This window comes from Tiliqua scincoides, chromosome 2 (assembly GCF_035046505.1).
Source record: "Tiliqua scincoides isolate rTilSci1 chromosome 2, rTilSci1.hap2, whole genome shotgun sequence".
NCBI classification, from domain to species: Eukaryota; Metazoa; Chordata; class Lepidosauria; order Squamata; family Scincidae; genus Tiliqua; species Tiliqua scincoides.
In genome coordinates, this window is record NC_089822.1 from 103594148 (window position 1) to 103610253 (window position 16106).

The following is a 16106-nucleotide window of genomic DNA, read 5'->3' on the forward strand; positions in this document are numbered from 1 at the left end:
AGTGCTCGCCTGCAAACACACACAATGTTGATAGATAGATAGATAGATAGATAGATAGATAGATAGATAGATAGATAGATAGATAGATAGATAGAGAAAATTGTTCTATACAACTCTCTGGTTCCAGTGCGTGCGAACTCACACGCACATTTAAATGTAGAAAATAAATAGAAAATTGTTCTACACAAATCTCTGCTTCGAGTAAGTACAAACACGCGGAATCCTGTAACTGATCACTAAATAACGACCACTGTGAAAATCGGGGTTTAATCCCAGGTGAACGGTACCCTTTTAAGGTCCTGTGGATTGCAAAGATTTACTACGGTTTTACGCACCCATTTCAATGGCATTTACTCTTAAATAAGAGTTGCACCAGTCTGTAACATTCTTCATTTCGATCACTGAAATCAGTGGAAGGCGTACAATATTTTACTTTGGCCGGATTGTGCCCACGTTTTTGTTGCTTTAAATTGTAAATCGCTTTAAGTTTATGCTAAAGCAACGTGAGTATTTTAAGCAGAGAGAAAGAACACTCCACGTGATCTACACATATAGTGGATTATGTGTCAGGATGCAAGGAAAAAAAAAAATCTCCTGTGATACTACATTCTCTTACAAATTAGAGACAGTGCATGGCACATATTCTGAAATAATCGGACCTATATAATATAATATAATTATAATACGTATATGAATATTCACATATCTGTTGAGATACCTGCCTATTTTGTTAAATTGTGCTTTCTGGATACACACCTGAAAAAAAGTTTCTATATTTTTTCTACAGACACGTTATAAGTTTGATATAAGTTTCTATAGACCGGTGTCTGCTTTTCGAACCGGATCTCCTCCCCTGCTACACGGAATTTTAACCTGCGGGTCCCATCTCACCCAAGGTCTACGAAGAAAGGCGTTTTCGAAAAGGAAAAGCTAGAGCACACAAAACCTTGGAGCCCAGTCCAATGGCAGGCACTACGGATGAGGGCTGCCATCCTATCCACACTTACCTGGGAGTAAGCCCCATTGACTCTAACGGGACTTACTTCTGAGTAGACATGTATAGGATTGGGCTCTAGGGTAGATCCTAATAGGATTTTGCCTGGAACTGTGAATCCCACGCTGGGAGTTTCCCTCCCCCTTTCCTCCCCACCAGGAGACCAGATGTTTGCACCAAGTGCCTTCTCGAGACCTCTCCCAACTCAGGGGCGTGATGGACGTGCAAATGCTTTGGAGAACCAAGGTAGCAGCAGCGGCACTGGGGAGTAGTGGAAAACTACCTTAGGATTTTCTCCAAGCAGCCCTCCATCTTTTTTTGGGGGGGGGGAGGGGGGAGGGAGCAGCATCTGGGTCAGGCTGGAGGGGGGGCTCTGCCTCCTCCGCCTTGCAAAGAGTTAACTCCGCGCGCGCCTCTCTTGGAGTAGGCAAGCGGGAGCAGCAGCCCGGGCGCCCGGCCCGCCCCGTCGCCATTGGCTCCGGCGCCAGGTCTGCGGCCTCCCCGCCTTCCTATTGGGCAGGGAGCGCCGGGCTCCCCCCACCCCGACAGGCGCTGGCAGCCGAGCCCGGGCAGGCGAGGGAGGCAAGAGGGGGGAAAAGTTCCCCAGGAGTTGGGCTCCTTCAGAGGGACGCCCAGAAAAGATGACGCGCAGAGCGCAGGAGCCCGCGTAGCGCTCACGTCGGGGCGGCCTCTGCCTCCGCGGGCCCTGCAGCAGCCCCGTCCTCCGCCCAGCCAGCCCCGCGGCTGCCCCGGGACGAAGATGAGCGAGAGGAGGCGCTCGGCAGTGGCCCTCAGCTCCCGCGCCCACGCCTTCTCCGTGGAGGCCCTCATCGGCTCCCACAAGAAGAGGAAGCTCCGCGACTGGGACGACAAGGGCGGCCTGGATCTGTCCATGGAGAGCCTCAGCCCCGACGCCGACGACGCCGCCGCCCAGTGCCTCGACCTCCACGCTGGTGAGTGGCTGCGCGCCGGAGGGCACCCCCTGCACGGGGGGGGGAGCCGCTCCGCAGGTGGCGTCCGCGATCCTAGCTGCACGTCCCTGGGAGTAAGCCCCACTGACTATAATGGGACTGACTTCTGGGAAGGCAGCCGTAGGATTGTGCTCTAAGGCTGCAATCCTATCCACACTTACGTGAGAGTAAGCCCCGCCGGCTATAATGGGACTTACTTCTGGGAAGACGGGCATACCATTGGTTCTGAGGCTGCGATCTTATCCACACTTTCGTGGGAGTAAGCCCCATGGACTATAATAGGATTTACTTATGGGTAGGCAGGGATAGGATTGGCTTTAAGGCTGCTATCCTAGCCACACTTCCCTGGGAGTAAGACCCATTGAACACAACTGGACTTATTTCTGAGTAGACACGCGTAGGCTTGGGCTCTAAAGCTGCTACCCTTTCCACATTTTCTTGGGAGAAAGCTGCACTGACTATAATGGGACTTTCTTCTGGGTAGGCAGGCATGAGATTGGGCTCGCAGGCTGCCCTCCTGTCCACACTTTCCTGGGGGTAAGCCGTTGGAATACAACAGGACTTATTTCTGAGTAGACACGCCTAGGAGTGGGCCTGTGGAGGGTTCGATCCTACAGTGCACACGGGGCGCGATGGTTGGTTTCAGGTTCACTGGGCGCTGGGACACCCCTAGGTAACGGAGGCTACAATCCTGTCCATACTTTCCTGGGAGTAAGCCCCTTTGAACACAGTGGGACTTACTTCTGAGGAGACACGCCTAGGCTTGGGCTGTGGGTGTGGTTCTGTTTGCAGCGGGCGCCGCGGGTGGCTGTGATCGCGGGTGGAGAGTGTTCCGAGCCTGGCAGTCCGGGCTGTTCCTTCTTCCCAGTGCCTCCGGCTCGCTGTCTTCGGATCTGGGGCGGGGCGGTGGGGAGAGTTGCCCTGAGGACGGGGAGCGCTCCTCGCGACTCTTTCAGGGCGCCCTGCGTGCCAGCCTGTGAGCAGCAGCGGGCCAGGAATAGACTGGCCCCGGGGCTATTAATAGAGCGGACACCCAGGCAAGCCTCACCTGGAATGAGAAGGGGCCACCTCAAGGGGGGGCGCTGGGCTGGCGTGGGGTCTCCTCCAGCTCCAAGCAGGGAATTTGGGGGACGGGGAAGGACTGAGCTTCGCTGGAGGTCTCCACGCCTAGCTCCTTGGGAGCCTAAGGGTACAATCCTATGCATATCTACTCTGAAGTAAGCCCCATTGCGTTCTGTGGAGCTTACTCTTTGGAAAGTGTGGATGGATTGCAGCCCAAGAGCCCAATCCTAAGCATGTCTACTCAGAAGTAAGTCCCATTAGAGTCAATGGGGCTTACTCCCAGGAAAGGGTGGATAGGATTGGGCTGTCGCTCTGGTATAAGTTCGGTGAGTTAAAACTAGAGGCATGATTGAGCCCAGCTGGCTGGCGCAAGGTTGCGTGGATCAGATGGGGTCCCGTCCTGGGAGCTGCTGGGGCTGCAAAAATGCAAGATGGGCGGGGGGGCAACGGAGGACGCTGGGCATGATCTCCAGGGACAGGCCCATAGTCTAGATGTGGGTGGGCGACTACTTTTTCAGGGTGGGCAATTATGTCAGGTATCTATACTGGTGGGCAAAATTAAAGGATAAGTATGGAGAAACATCAAAGATCCATAAATGCAAGGGTGGGCAAACTGCTGACTCCGGGTGGGCAATGCCCGACCTGGTTCCCCTCTAGTCCAGTCCTCTGGTCCTGTCCTGCTCCAGGAAGGAAGCTCTGCCCTGAACCGGGGCCTGCAGCAGGCTGATGGGACTTCTGAGCTGGACAGGTCGGATGGACAATGCTCAGCGCCTTCAGAGTGCAGCAGGGAATGTGAAGACCCCCCCTACAAAAACACAGAGTGGATCCGCTTCTCTGTGCTCCTGCTATTTAATATATTCTCCCTACAAAAGCATTGTCAGAAAGGCCTCCCTAACAGCGGAGAGGTTCTCCTCCTCGCAAAATCTATCCACTTATAAATAATTAGAATCACGGTGGTTTTGTTATTAGAAAGGTAATCAAAGCACAAGAGATTTTAGCATCGCGCTTGTTGGGGTCAAATGAAAATCTGAAATTGGCCAAACCATAATGTGTGTGTGTGTGTGTGTGTGTGTGTGTGTCTGGGCGAACTGAAATTTCTTTTTCCTTACTTTGTGCAAAGTCAAATTTTCCATTAACCTGGACATCCATTTGGTATTTATTTTTATTTATTTAAGTCAACGAATAATTTTTTTTAATTTATTTAAGTTTTAAAAACTTACGGTATACAGTGCCTTAAAAATAATGCATTGAAACACATTAATGTATTAAACGAATGAATGTATTTTAATGTATTAAATACATTTTAAAAAAATAAATCAACCGTTTCTTAATAAAATGGTTTGCCCCAATTCATGAGGGAGGAAAGAGTGCTCTGTTGGAGGGATGGATGATCTCAGGGGAACCCTTTCCACAGAATCCGGCATTGAAGTGATCCTGCTGTCTGCTTCCCTGTCTCCTCTAGCAAAAGAGGATATTTTTCTATGGAAGAGATGGTTCCTAACCTGGGCTGTGCTGCAGCAGCTAAAGGCCATAGGAGAGTCAGCCCAGTTAGAGTCCAATCCTATGCATATCTACTCAGAAGTAAGTTCCTTTATAGTCAGTGGGGCTTACTCCCAGGAAAGGATCGCAGCCTTATTCCGGGAACACAGAGGGGCCTAATCCCCTTGGATGTTCCATTTCCCGGCGGATCGTAATTGAAATACATTTTTATCCCAGACTGATTGGTATACTGAGCCCTGGCAGGTTTATTCTGAATTTAGTCTGCACCACCGAGCTCGCTGGGACCGCTTAGGGTCCCAGCCCTTTGCAGTGAACGGACTCGCATATATTGAGTTCCTGTGATCTTCTCGACTTCTATTAACAATTTGTAAATGGTTAATATTTGCCGTGTTTGATTTAAAAGATGAAAATTAAAATTCAGAAGTAATAGTAGGGACTGGCTGTACCCCCCTCTCCTACCCTGCACCCATATCCTGGTGATAAAGTCATTACAACCTGTGGCTGTACAGGCTGTTTTGCAAGACTGAGTTTCAGTCAATTGTCCCTGAACGCTGATGGAGAAGTTGGAAACCAATGAGACCAGGAGATGAATGCATTTGGGACCCGGGCGACTTGTAACGGTGGGTCCAATCCTATCCAACTTTCCAGCGGCACGGCTGCACCAGCACTGAAAAATTGGATAGGATTGGGCCCTACGGCTGCAACCCTCTCCACACTTTCCTGGGAGTCAGCCCCATTGATTATAACGGGACTTACTTCTGAGTAGACATGCATAGGCTTGGGCTCTGAGTCCCCCAAAGCTTTTGGGATGCTCCCCCAGGAATTCCAGGGGCTTAGATTTAAAATCTCCCACCCAAAAATGAAAATGATTTTTGTTCTGGAGCTGGAATCTTCTTCCCGCCTCTGCCTGACCCAACAAAGCACATCGAAGTCCTTGTCCAGATCCTAGAGCCATCGACACACTTTGCAAGTCCAAATCCAGCACTGTTTTGCCATCTCGTATGCAAAGCGGCACCCAGTTGACTTTGACCGCGGGTTCATTTGGAAGGAATGAACTAACTACACGGTAATGATCCATTAAAACAGACAAAAGTCTTTACAAAGCAAGATCTTAAAAAGGTTTCTGGCCCAACCTCACTATGCTTAAGAGCTGCATGGAACTATTGTAAGAAAATTAACCAAAACTCGAGGAAGTTTCCCGGTTCAGAACCTAAAACCATGAGGGCAATGGGGAATGTTTCATTCTTAGCCAAGCAATGAAAAGTGCTCACTACTGAAACCAATCCATGGGGGGAAATTCTCATTGCTATGATTAAAAGAACTATTTCTAAAGGAAAGCGGGGCTCTTCCTCCTCTGAGGAAGCGTGATTCCTCACGCTCCAGGCCTCCGTAGTCCCCCTCCTAGTTGCTCTGAACCCTCCGGCTCTCCAACCTCCCCTTCGCCTTTGGTGGGCTCAGGCCCTTCCGAGATCCTGGAAGGGACAGGTGCTCTGGGATCCTAGGTGGGATGGCCATCGAAGACACCAGGTGGAATCTGGGGAGCTTGCTTGGTGCCCTGGAGCTTTCTGCTGCCCTCCTCCCCAGGCCTAAAGGCTGTTCATCTGGGCTAGGGCTGCTTCTCAAGGCTCCTAGGCAGGCCAGCTGGTGGCTTCTTCCAGGCCTTTGCTCAAGCCTTGCCTCTGCTTGGGGACTTTTGCATTTGCAGAAGGGGCGAGGACGTCTAAAGGGCAGCGATCCCTCTCCAGTTAGAAAGAGGCAACCCTGCTTGGGGTCTTATTCATGCCTTTCTTTCTCTGGATTGTCCTGCTGAACCCACCCAGTTCAGTTCCACGCAGATGGATTCTCAGGCGAAGAGGCCCAGGGGTGGGATGGAGGCTGGAGAGACTGGAAAAGCACCCCATTCACCCTGGAGAGAATGACCAGACTTTGAAAAGGCTTCCCGGCCTCCTTGGGTTAAAAATCCAAATGAAACTGCTCCTGTCCTGAATGTGCTTTTTCCCTCTGTAACATTATGTCCACTTATGGTACATTTTTCATTTAAACACTTTTGAAGAGGAATTGCAAGTGGAGAGACTTTTCTGGTTTCAACTGGATTCTGCTTCCAGGTTATGGCAGAACTGAAAACACAGAAGTGCCCTTATTATGTATAAGGGGGAGAGGAGGAAGGAAACCTAGTCAACAATATACTTGTGCTTCTTTGCACATGTGTAGTGGGGGGAGGCTCTCACTGTGTTTTGCGAGAAACGCACACATACAAGCAATGTTTCTATGTTGCTGCGTGTGCTTCTGTTCTTTTCAGGAGGTACAAAACTTACTTTCTGTTCTGGGAGAGATTGATGGCGTTCGAGAAGGGCTTCCCAAACTGCTATTGCTCAGCGTCTATTTCTAAACTACCCTTTGTGGTCCCGAACCCAGCATGAACCAGAAGTCCCAGGCACACAGATCCTCATCCTCAGAGCCCTGCACATTCATCATGTGGCTATTTCTTGGAAAATGCTAGTTGGGAGGAAGGCCCCACATGTCTCAGGGTCCTATCCCTGGCTGGAAATTGTCTCCCCCCCCCTTGAAACCTCCCCCAAAAGGGCTTGCCCTGCAGTTGGAGAACTGCTGTGATCAGCTGTGGCCATGCAGCTCAAACCACAACCCAGCTAAGGTGAGCGATTTGATCCTTATGCAATTGTGCTGCCCTAGGCAGAAGGATTCTGAAGAAAGTTCCATTTGAATCAACAGTTTTCTTCTAAGTGCATGCGCGCTGCTAAACTGCTACCCTAGAAACACTGAACTGGAATGGAAATCAGTGGATTTTATGCAGCAGCCCTAATATGGGATTTAGTTTGATGTGGCTGAGTTGACTTGCCTAAGTTCTAAGCCCACTGACTTGGAGATACATACCTCTGGAATCAAAGGCCCTTACTGCCTTCAGGGTGGAGGTACCAGTCACCTTAAATTCAAGGCTTTCCCCTTCACATTGCTGTCTGGGGCACATAACTATTCTCTAACTGGCTCCAGAGCCCAGGTGCTAAAATTTAAGCTTAATTATATATCGCCAACTCTTGCCACATTATTTGGGAGGAGACTCCATTGGAATTCAGGGCCGCCATATTTAAGGAAATCGAGCACCAGGCACATCACTGGGGCCTACTTCCTAGTGCATATGCTTCAGATCATAGTCTTTGTCAGCCACAGTCCAAGTGCTTCAGTTTATCTGGGCTGTGGAGCAGGCCGTGAGTCTGTTATGCGCAGCTCTAGATAATAAAATGCGGGCTGTTTCAATGGGATCATGCATGTTAATATCCACACATGCACCCCATAGGTTTGGGCAAACCGGTGTACATTCTTGGTTTCAGTCCAGCTCCCTTTCATCTTTTATATGCAGATAATAACCTAGAAAGGGGATTCTATAAACCTGAGTATTCCAAGTTGGTCTATATTTATTAATCCAGATTTAGTACTGGACTGTGTTAGAGCTATTAATAAGAAAAGAGGAGTTGCAGTTATTAATGCCGTGAATCAGTTTCAAGTATAAATTGAGTTTACCTTAATTTTTTTTTTCTGTTTTAGCTTGCATATATCTGTGAAAGGACTGTCTTGTAGGGTGTTCTTGTAGGGTGTCTTGGTATTGTAAATGGGCCTGATCCTGTAGTGCTGATCAGCATTTCTTAGTCATGGGATGGCTTTCCTGAGATGTAAAATATAATGTGGAAAGAAAAAGCCCTCAACAACTGTCTAAGCAATCCTTGTAATACTACAAGATATGCCCAAATTAATCTCTCTTGCTCTTCAGCCTGACACCTCAGCTTTAGCAGCTGCGGGAGGGATATTTATAAAGTCGACAGCCATTCTGCTTGGCCTCTGACTCTTCCACCTGATCTCTGGCTAGAGGCTGGTTGGGGCATAGCAGGTGGTTAGGGTGGCTGCCTCACAGTGTTCCCGGCCTATTTGTCTGTTTGTTTATTGCTCCCATGGGGAAGGGAAACAAGGAAGAATTCCAAGCACATTTGATCTGGGAAGTCAGGTTGCACTCCACACAGCCTTTCTCTCCGCTCCCTCCATGCGCACAGATATCCCAACCCAGGAGGCTGGAGGGGGAACCAGAGCTGAAAGTACTAATCCAGTTAATCAGCACAGCAACAGATTAATTCTTTACTTGCAGATGATGACAGATTTTAATTGGAACTGTCTCCTCTGATCATTGGTTAGCACTGATGTCTTTGTGAACAGTCTATTTGACTTTCTGAATCTCAGGATAGATGGCTGGTTTTTCTTCAAATATTAAATTGATCAAGAGAGATTGTTACATAATTCATCCCCACCATTCATCATCAATTCATCCCCAATTATTTTTAAAAGCTTAACTTTTATTAGGTTCTTAATTGGAGATCCTCAAATTTGTGCATTGAGATGCATAAGCAAATTAAACAGTCAATTCAAAACATGCCAAGGCCGATTCTAACAACTTTGTGGGTAGCTTATATGATTATTACACGTTTGATTTTTAATTTTTGGCCAATCATGTTTGAAAGAATCCCAAGGATGACGGAGTGAATTGTCCTTTTATTTTATTTTTATTCAAAATTTAATTGGCTGATACATAGAGGAGGTTTGTCTGTGGCTTGTACAACCGGTATTTGCTTTTTAAAAATCAGGATGTGAACGTACAGTCCCATAGAAGTTTAAAGTATTGCTGTAGCTGTTTCTTGGTGCACAAAAAGATTATTGGGAACCATGATTGTGATTGTTGTAAAAGGACATGGTGCAGTTATTGGAAGTTTAATCGTTAACCTGAAGGTGAAAGGAAAAAAGAAGAGTTGAAAACATCTCTCTCTCTCCCTCACACTCACAGAGAGAGAGAGAGAGAGAGAGAGAGAGAGAAGTTCCTTGGTGCCTGGTTGTTTGTGGAGGGCAGAGTGAGGATTTTGTAGAAGACTAATGAATGCAAGCTTTATCACCACATAGGTCACCCAGAACATTTGCTCTCCTGTCCTACATCACCCATACCACAGGCCCTTTATACCAATGTGTATGCCTAAAACAACAAAGAGAGTGCTGCAGTAATAATGCTTTTATCAGAATTCTTGGCTAAACAGGCCCCAATAGCTTTGGGAAGAGGCCAAATCCCCTTGTCTTCCTGCCATATGGAGAAAGCAACAGCCCGGTGTAATAAAAAAAGCATCGTGTGTGGATTTATTTTTAAGTGGACAATTAAGAATTTTATTTGATCAGAGCAAACTTTTCAGATGAAATGGATGTAAGTACAGTTTGAGCCTGTACAGCTATTAAGATATTTGGGGGGAGTCCCCTCTCTGGGTGTCACCAATGTCACAGAGGTGTCCCAAGCAGTGCTTTTTCAGTGCCTGTGTCCAGACTTGGGAACACCCTGCCAAGGCAGGTTCATTTTCCCTTAAGTTAAAGTCTTTCTGCGGCACAATAAAAACATATCTCATTTGGAAAACTTTGGATTTAGCTTATTGGACTTTTAGCCTTCTACTCATTGGATTTGTATTCTTTGACTTTGTGTTTTATTGCTGTTTTTCTCCTTTTGTTTTTGTCAGCATCCATTACATCATTTTAATCTGATGTTAATTTGAACACCATATCTGGAAAAATGGGATACAATATTTTTTATAAGTAAAAGTAAAACAAAACCTGATCTTTAGTAGAGTTATATATATATATGCTTAAGCCTATTTATTTCAAGGAGTTGAGATATGTAAAATTCTGCATCGGGTTGTGCTGGTTCTTTCTTTCTTTCTTTCTTTCTTTCTTTCTTTCTTTCTTTCTTTCTTTCTTTCTTTCTTTCTTTCTTTCTTTCTTTCTTTCTTTCTTTCTTTCTTTCTTTCTTTCCAATAGACAACTCACTTGAAATGCACTTTCTAACTTGTGCAACTAAATACACATTATATTGTATTTTGTTGAATGGTGGTATGGTGTGTTAATCCAAAGAGAGGAATAAAAATAGGAGGGAGTATGATGGGGGGGGGCAGATTATTCCATTACTGTACTCTGAAGCAATCATAATGCCACAAGTGACTGCAGTTCCTTTAACCACAACAGCTTTCATTTTGCTCCTGTCTGATCATTTTAAAAAATTATTTATCTACTTTTGCTTATTGGAAACATTAAAAAAATGACTCTAAGTGGTATCTTAACAATAATTATCAAAATGTTTGTCATGGAGCTGTACAAAGCCATCCCATCTCAAATTACTTTTGGAAAAAAAAATATTTAAGAACAAGTGAGAGACAGACCCCAGTATTCTGGCATCTAGAAATGTGAAATATTTGGTCAACGCTTTACATGGTTGTGATAGAGAGCAGAAATGTAAGATAGTTTCGTCGTCTTGTTTATATTATTATTATTATTATTATTATTATTATTATTATTATTATTATTATTATTATTATTATTATTATATTGGATTTTTGCACCATCAGGTATTTTGGCTGGTTTGTTTTATCCAGACATCAAGTCCTTCCCAAGAACCTGGGATGCCTGGTTTTTATCCTATAAATACTGTCGCAAAATGTAAGCTGTTCCTGGTAATGCTGCTCTCTGCAGTTGATTGATGGTAATTTCTGTGGCCCCGATACTGTTCGGGTGCTCTTCAAGGTGTTTTGGAAGAGCACCAAGGTCGTCAATCTCCACTGGGATCATTCTGGTCTTCTTCTGCCACAGCCTCTCAATTTCTATTTTTTCCACCTCTTTTTATTCCACTGCTATCCCCTGGTATTGCTATAGCGATGATATTAGTATTAGTATTAGCATTAGCATTAGCATTAGCATTAGCATTAGCATTAGTATTAGTAGTAGTATTTATAAACCGCTTTTCAGTAAAAAGTTCACAAAGTCTTTACAGAGAAAATCAAACAACTAATAGCTCCTTGTCCCAAAAGGGCACACATTCTAAAAAGATGCGAAAGAACACCACCAGACAGCCACTAGAAAAGACACTGCTGGGTTGAGGCAGGCCAGTTACTCTCCCCCTGCTAAATCAAAGAGGAGTACCAGCTTAAAAAAGTGCCTCTTACCCAGTTAGAAGGGGGTCGTTGATTGAAAGACAGTATTTTGCAAAATTCCAATTGCAAGTGTATAGTCAGTGACTGTGAGCACTGGAAGAAGAGAAATACAGTATGGAAAGTGCTATTTTGCTACTACCCTCACAGAAGTATAGTACTTTTAAGGTCTTAGAGCTTTATATCCTGCCAATGTGAGACCCTGTTCTACACAGTGCTGAAAAGGGTGACATTTTCCCTCTCTTTTTTAATACATGAATGCATATACAGCAATTATACTGGATCCAAGTTTCTTTGATTATTGGATACAAATCACTCCAGCAGCAGTCAAGAGAATGAAGTGAGATTAGTTTTAATCCACTTACCTTGGTATACTCAGGCTGTAAAGCCAACTCTTGTGCTAAATTTTAGTGAAGTATTTTTAATGGCTTTTACAGAATTACAGATACTTGTATAAACCGAAAGGAACAAGGCAGCGTACCCCATTTTAAGAAAAAAATGAAAAAAATCAAATACATTAGGAAAAAAAACATGATTTGAAAAAATACATAATCACAATCATACCATATGTGCCAGCTAAATTATTATAAAACCCAATTTCCAATTAAATACAGTATGTTTCATATAATTATTAGTATTAAAATATGTATATGAAAGGCAACTATGAAAGAGACTGAATATTGAAAGAGACTAAATATTGCTTTCTTCTCACATTCGCACTAAGGGTGCAATTCAATGCACACTTTTCTGAGAGTAAGTCCACTGAACACAAATGGGACTTACTTCTGAGTAGACATTCCTAGCATTGTACAGTTAATTTCACTGGAAAGTTCTGTTGTACCAGCCCCATTGAACTGTGCCCTGTGTCATTTCAGCTTCCTGCTATGGTACAGTTACCCATGCTCAAAATAGTTTTTCCCCATGCTCAAAGTAGATTTTCACCATTTCAATATTTTTGCAATTATGAGTACATTCCATAATAAGCCTGTGGTCCGTGGATCACTGGTGGTCCGTGAGATCCTGAGAAGTGGTCTGCAAGGTCTTAGAAAAAAAGATCACTTTTGATCACTTCCTGCATTGGCTGCAGCTGTGGGCAGTTCATTTTCTGCCCTCTTGAGTAGTCTGTGGGGGAATGCTCACTCAGGAGACACTTCTCCACAGATCACCAGATTGGGTGGAGTACAGACTGATCACAGCCACAGCCAGCAAGAAAAGCAGCAACCCGCAATTAATTATTTATAGAGAACCCAATCTTCTCTATAAATAATAAATCGTTCCTAATAATTACAAATTTTAATTGTATTTTTTGTGTGCAGAGGTGTGGGTTGCATGTGGTCCACGAGAATTCCAATTTTTGTTTCAGTGATCCACATGCTCCTAAAGTTGGGAACCACTGATCTAAAGGTATTATATATCATGTCATTAATTTGATCTCTTGGTGATTAACTAAAAGTGTTTCATTATTTGGGAAAAGTCTGTTCTTAGAAACGACAACATCACTGGACTCCTGAACTAATTGTGGATACATTTTAAGGGCACGTGCACTATGTAGTGGTAAGCCTGGATCTAGTATTGATCATATACTCAGCAGCATATTCATAATACCTTAATACCATAATACTAACCCACCTTACAGAGCTGTTAGAATTATTGACATAATATATGGAAAGTTATTGTTTAGCAATAAAATATTAAGTGTACAATGCTACCAAATAATGTTATGTCCTGTTGTAATCAACAGAATGTACAATCATACCGTAAGCCAGGAATATTAAACTCATTTCATATAGTGGGCCAGACAGAATATGTGGTGCCTGCTGAGAGCCAGAAGTGACATCATTAAGCAGGAAGTGATGTCATTAAGCAGATGATGGTCAGAAATGAGCACTTTGTTCTCACATAAAATTCATTTGCTGCGAATGACAGAAGAGAAAATGTGCAAATGTTGATGATATTTTCAAGATATGAAATTACCCATGGTGGGAGAGTCCAAGTATCTTGTGGTGCTACTTCTACTGCAGCATCACTTCACAGCTCAGCAGCTGAGAGGTGGTCTACCTCAGCAGAAGTGACACTGCTGAAAGGGCAAGCCCTTGTGAAAATTGGGCTCCCCAGTACCTTGGCAGTATCCTCCTTTCTTACGCCTCTTGGTCTGCTCCTTCTCCCTCAGTGTTCCTTGCCTTCCTAAGCATCTTTCTGTCTCTCCATCCTAATGCCTAGGCAGAAGCAGAGTTGCTAAAAGTGTGGCTCTGGGACAGCCCAATTATTACATGGGCTGGATAAAGAGCATCAGGAGATTGCATCCAGCCTGTGGGCCTCATGTTTGACATCCCTGCCAAAGTACTTGTTAATTAGTATTGGTGTTAATTTATCACATTTGCATCTCTAGAGTTTCTCCATAATACCTCAGGAAACTGTATATCCTATGCAGTGGTTCTCAAACTTTTAGCACCAGGACCTACTTTTTAGAACGAGAGTCTGTCAGGACCCACTGGAAGTGATGTCATGATCAAAAGTGACATCATCAAGCAGGAACATTTTAAACAATCCTAGGCTGCAATCCCATACTTACCCAGGAGGAAGTTGCATTTACTATCATTGTTAAAAGTATATACATAGTAGCCTGTTAAAAGTACAGATGTGTAACATTTTCCCAAATACAGTCGCGTACCCGGGTAGCATCAAATCTAATATATTAAAAATAAAATATTGAAATGAATATTTCACCTGAAATGGGTTCATGACCCACCTAGTGGGTCCCAACCCACAGTTTGAGAAACACTACCCTATAGGGCTTCCCCCTATTTTATACTCACGGCAATCCACTGAAGGAGATCAGGCAGAGACTGTGACCATTACAAGATGACATTGCACATAAGCACATCTGCAGCTGGGCAGATGTGAGCTATTAGAGCTGACTGGGCATATGCTTTGTTCTGCTCAGGATTGTTAAGCTTTGAGACTTAAGAAGAGCACAGGAATTGAGGAATGGGCTGGGGAAAGATCTGCCTTTGTGGGATTTGCCTCTGTATTGCATTGAGTTGGAGAAGTCCCACTGCCAGACCTGTTGACGTTCCTCCAGCAGGAAGAAGAGATAGGGGTGGTGTCTACACATGCAGCAAGATGAAGTGGCAGTTGAATGAGTGGATTGTTTCACAGAACTGCAGGCAAGAGATGCCACTGTTGAACAGTCCCTCTATGTAAAGTAGAGTGAAAATAATACATTGGAGAGATTCCATGGTCCAGTGGCATCACCAGGGGTGTGGGGTGTGTACATGACACCCTGGGGGGGGGGAATGACACCACTAGTGGCCAAAATTTTGGAAAACTTTTGGAAAATGTGTGTTTATGAATAATACCATCATGTTATATATCATTGCAAAGATAGATCCACGCAGAATGTAATGTAGCAGTGCTGAATTATCTGTATTCTATCAAAAATTAAAGCCAATTAACCAGAAAAAAAACACAACTGCCTTATGTAACAAAAAGTGGATTTTCTTGACTCAGTACTGACCAATGATTCTGATTATTCTGAGAGCCAATGAGGTGTTATGACACAGGAGGAAACCAATAAGGTGTTAGTATGAGTCAGCTCTCATTTGCGTGTATCAGAGCCAATTCTAGAATTTTTATTCTGTTACGTGAGTGTCATGAAGTTGGCCACTGGTTTTTTGTTGGTTACTGATTTATTGGGTGACCTGTACTGTTATTCATTCATTCATTCCACCTTTATTGGCATAAAACCTGTACTGTTATATATTAAAATAAATAAACTGGGTTGGGTTAGGTAACACCAAACCTAATGATGCCACTGCATTTAGGCTGTGCATATGATATTGCAATTTATTCTGTATCGTCTGGTATGGGAGGAGGTCCATCATGGGAGTGATGCAATGAGCTCTTGCACCTGGTGTCACAAACCCTAGTGAACCTCTGGAGAGGTTGAAAGGTTTTTGCTTAGGCATCCTAGGGCCCAATCCTATTCAACTTTCCAGCACTGGTGCAGTTGCAATGCAGCCCTAAGGTAAGGGAACAAATGTTCCTATATCTTGAGGAGGCCTCTTTGACTGCCTGCCCACCACAAGAGTGCATGCCCCATTGGCACAGCTGCACCAGCACTGGAAAACTGGATAGAATTGGGCCCCTAGTTCTCTATTTGCAGGGAAGCCTTTTTGTTTTTTTATTTTTAATGCAGACGAGCATGAAAATGTGATTCCCGCTGTTGCTGTGCATTCTACTAGCTGAATGTTTCTACCACCTCATACAGCTGTGAAATAAGGCTTTAAGTCATGGGCTTTCGTGGGAGAATCCTACAAATGCACTCAAGGCTGCAAGAGTTGTAAAAAAAAAAAAAGAGCTATGTGTCAACTGATGTCTTCATTTTAAAAGATTACATGCATTTTAAATACCCCCCTGTTTCCGTGCAATATTATTTCATTACATCTGTAGGAGGGGAAGAAGGGATTCCTGTCTGGGCTGTGATTTCTAGGCAAATCCAACAAGATTCCATTACATGCTAAAGTCAAGGAATGACTTACAAATCATCTATCACTTTTCCCTTTC

At 44.4% G+C, this 16106-nt stretch overlaps 1 protein-coding gene across 1 annotated transcript in view; it reads left to right on the forward strand.

The window, feature by feature from the left end:
* Positions 1 to 1754: 1754 nt before the first annotated feature.
* Positions 1755 to 16106, forward strand: part of TBX15 (T-box transcription factor 15) — a 100432-nt gene continuing 86080 nt past the window's right edge. Inside the window, exon 1 of the mRNA XM_066616244.1 lies at positions 1755 to 1947. Within this exon, the coding sequence (XP_066472341.1) occupies positions 1755 to 1947 (193 nt within the window). The remainder of the gene's footprint in view (positions 1948 to 16106) is intronic.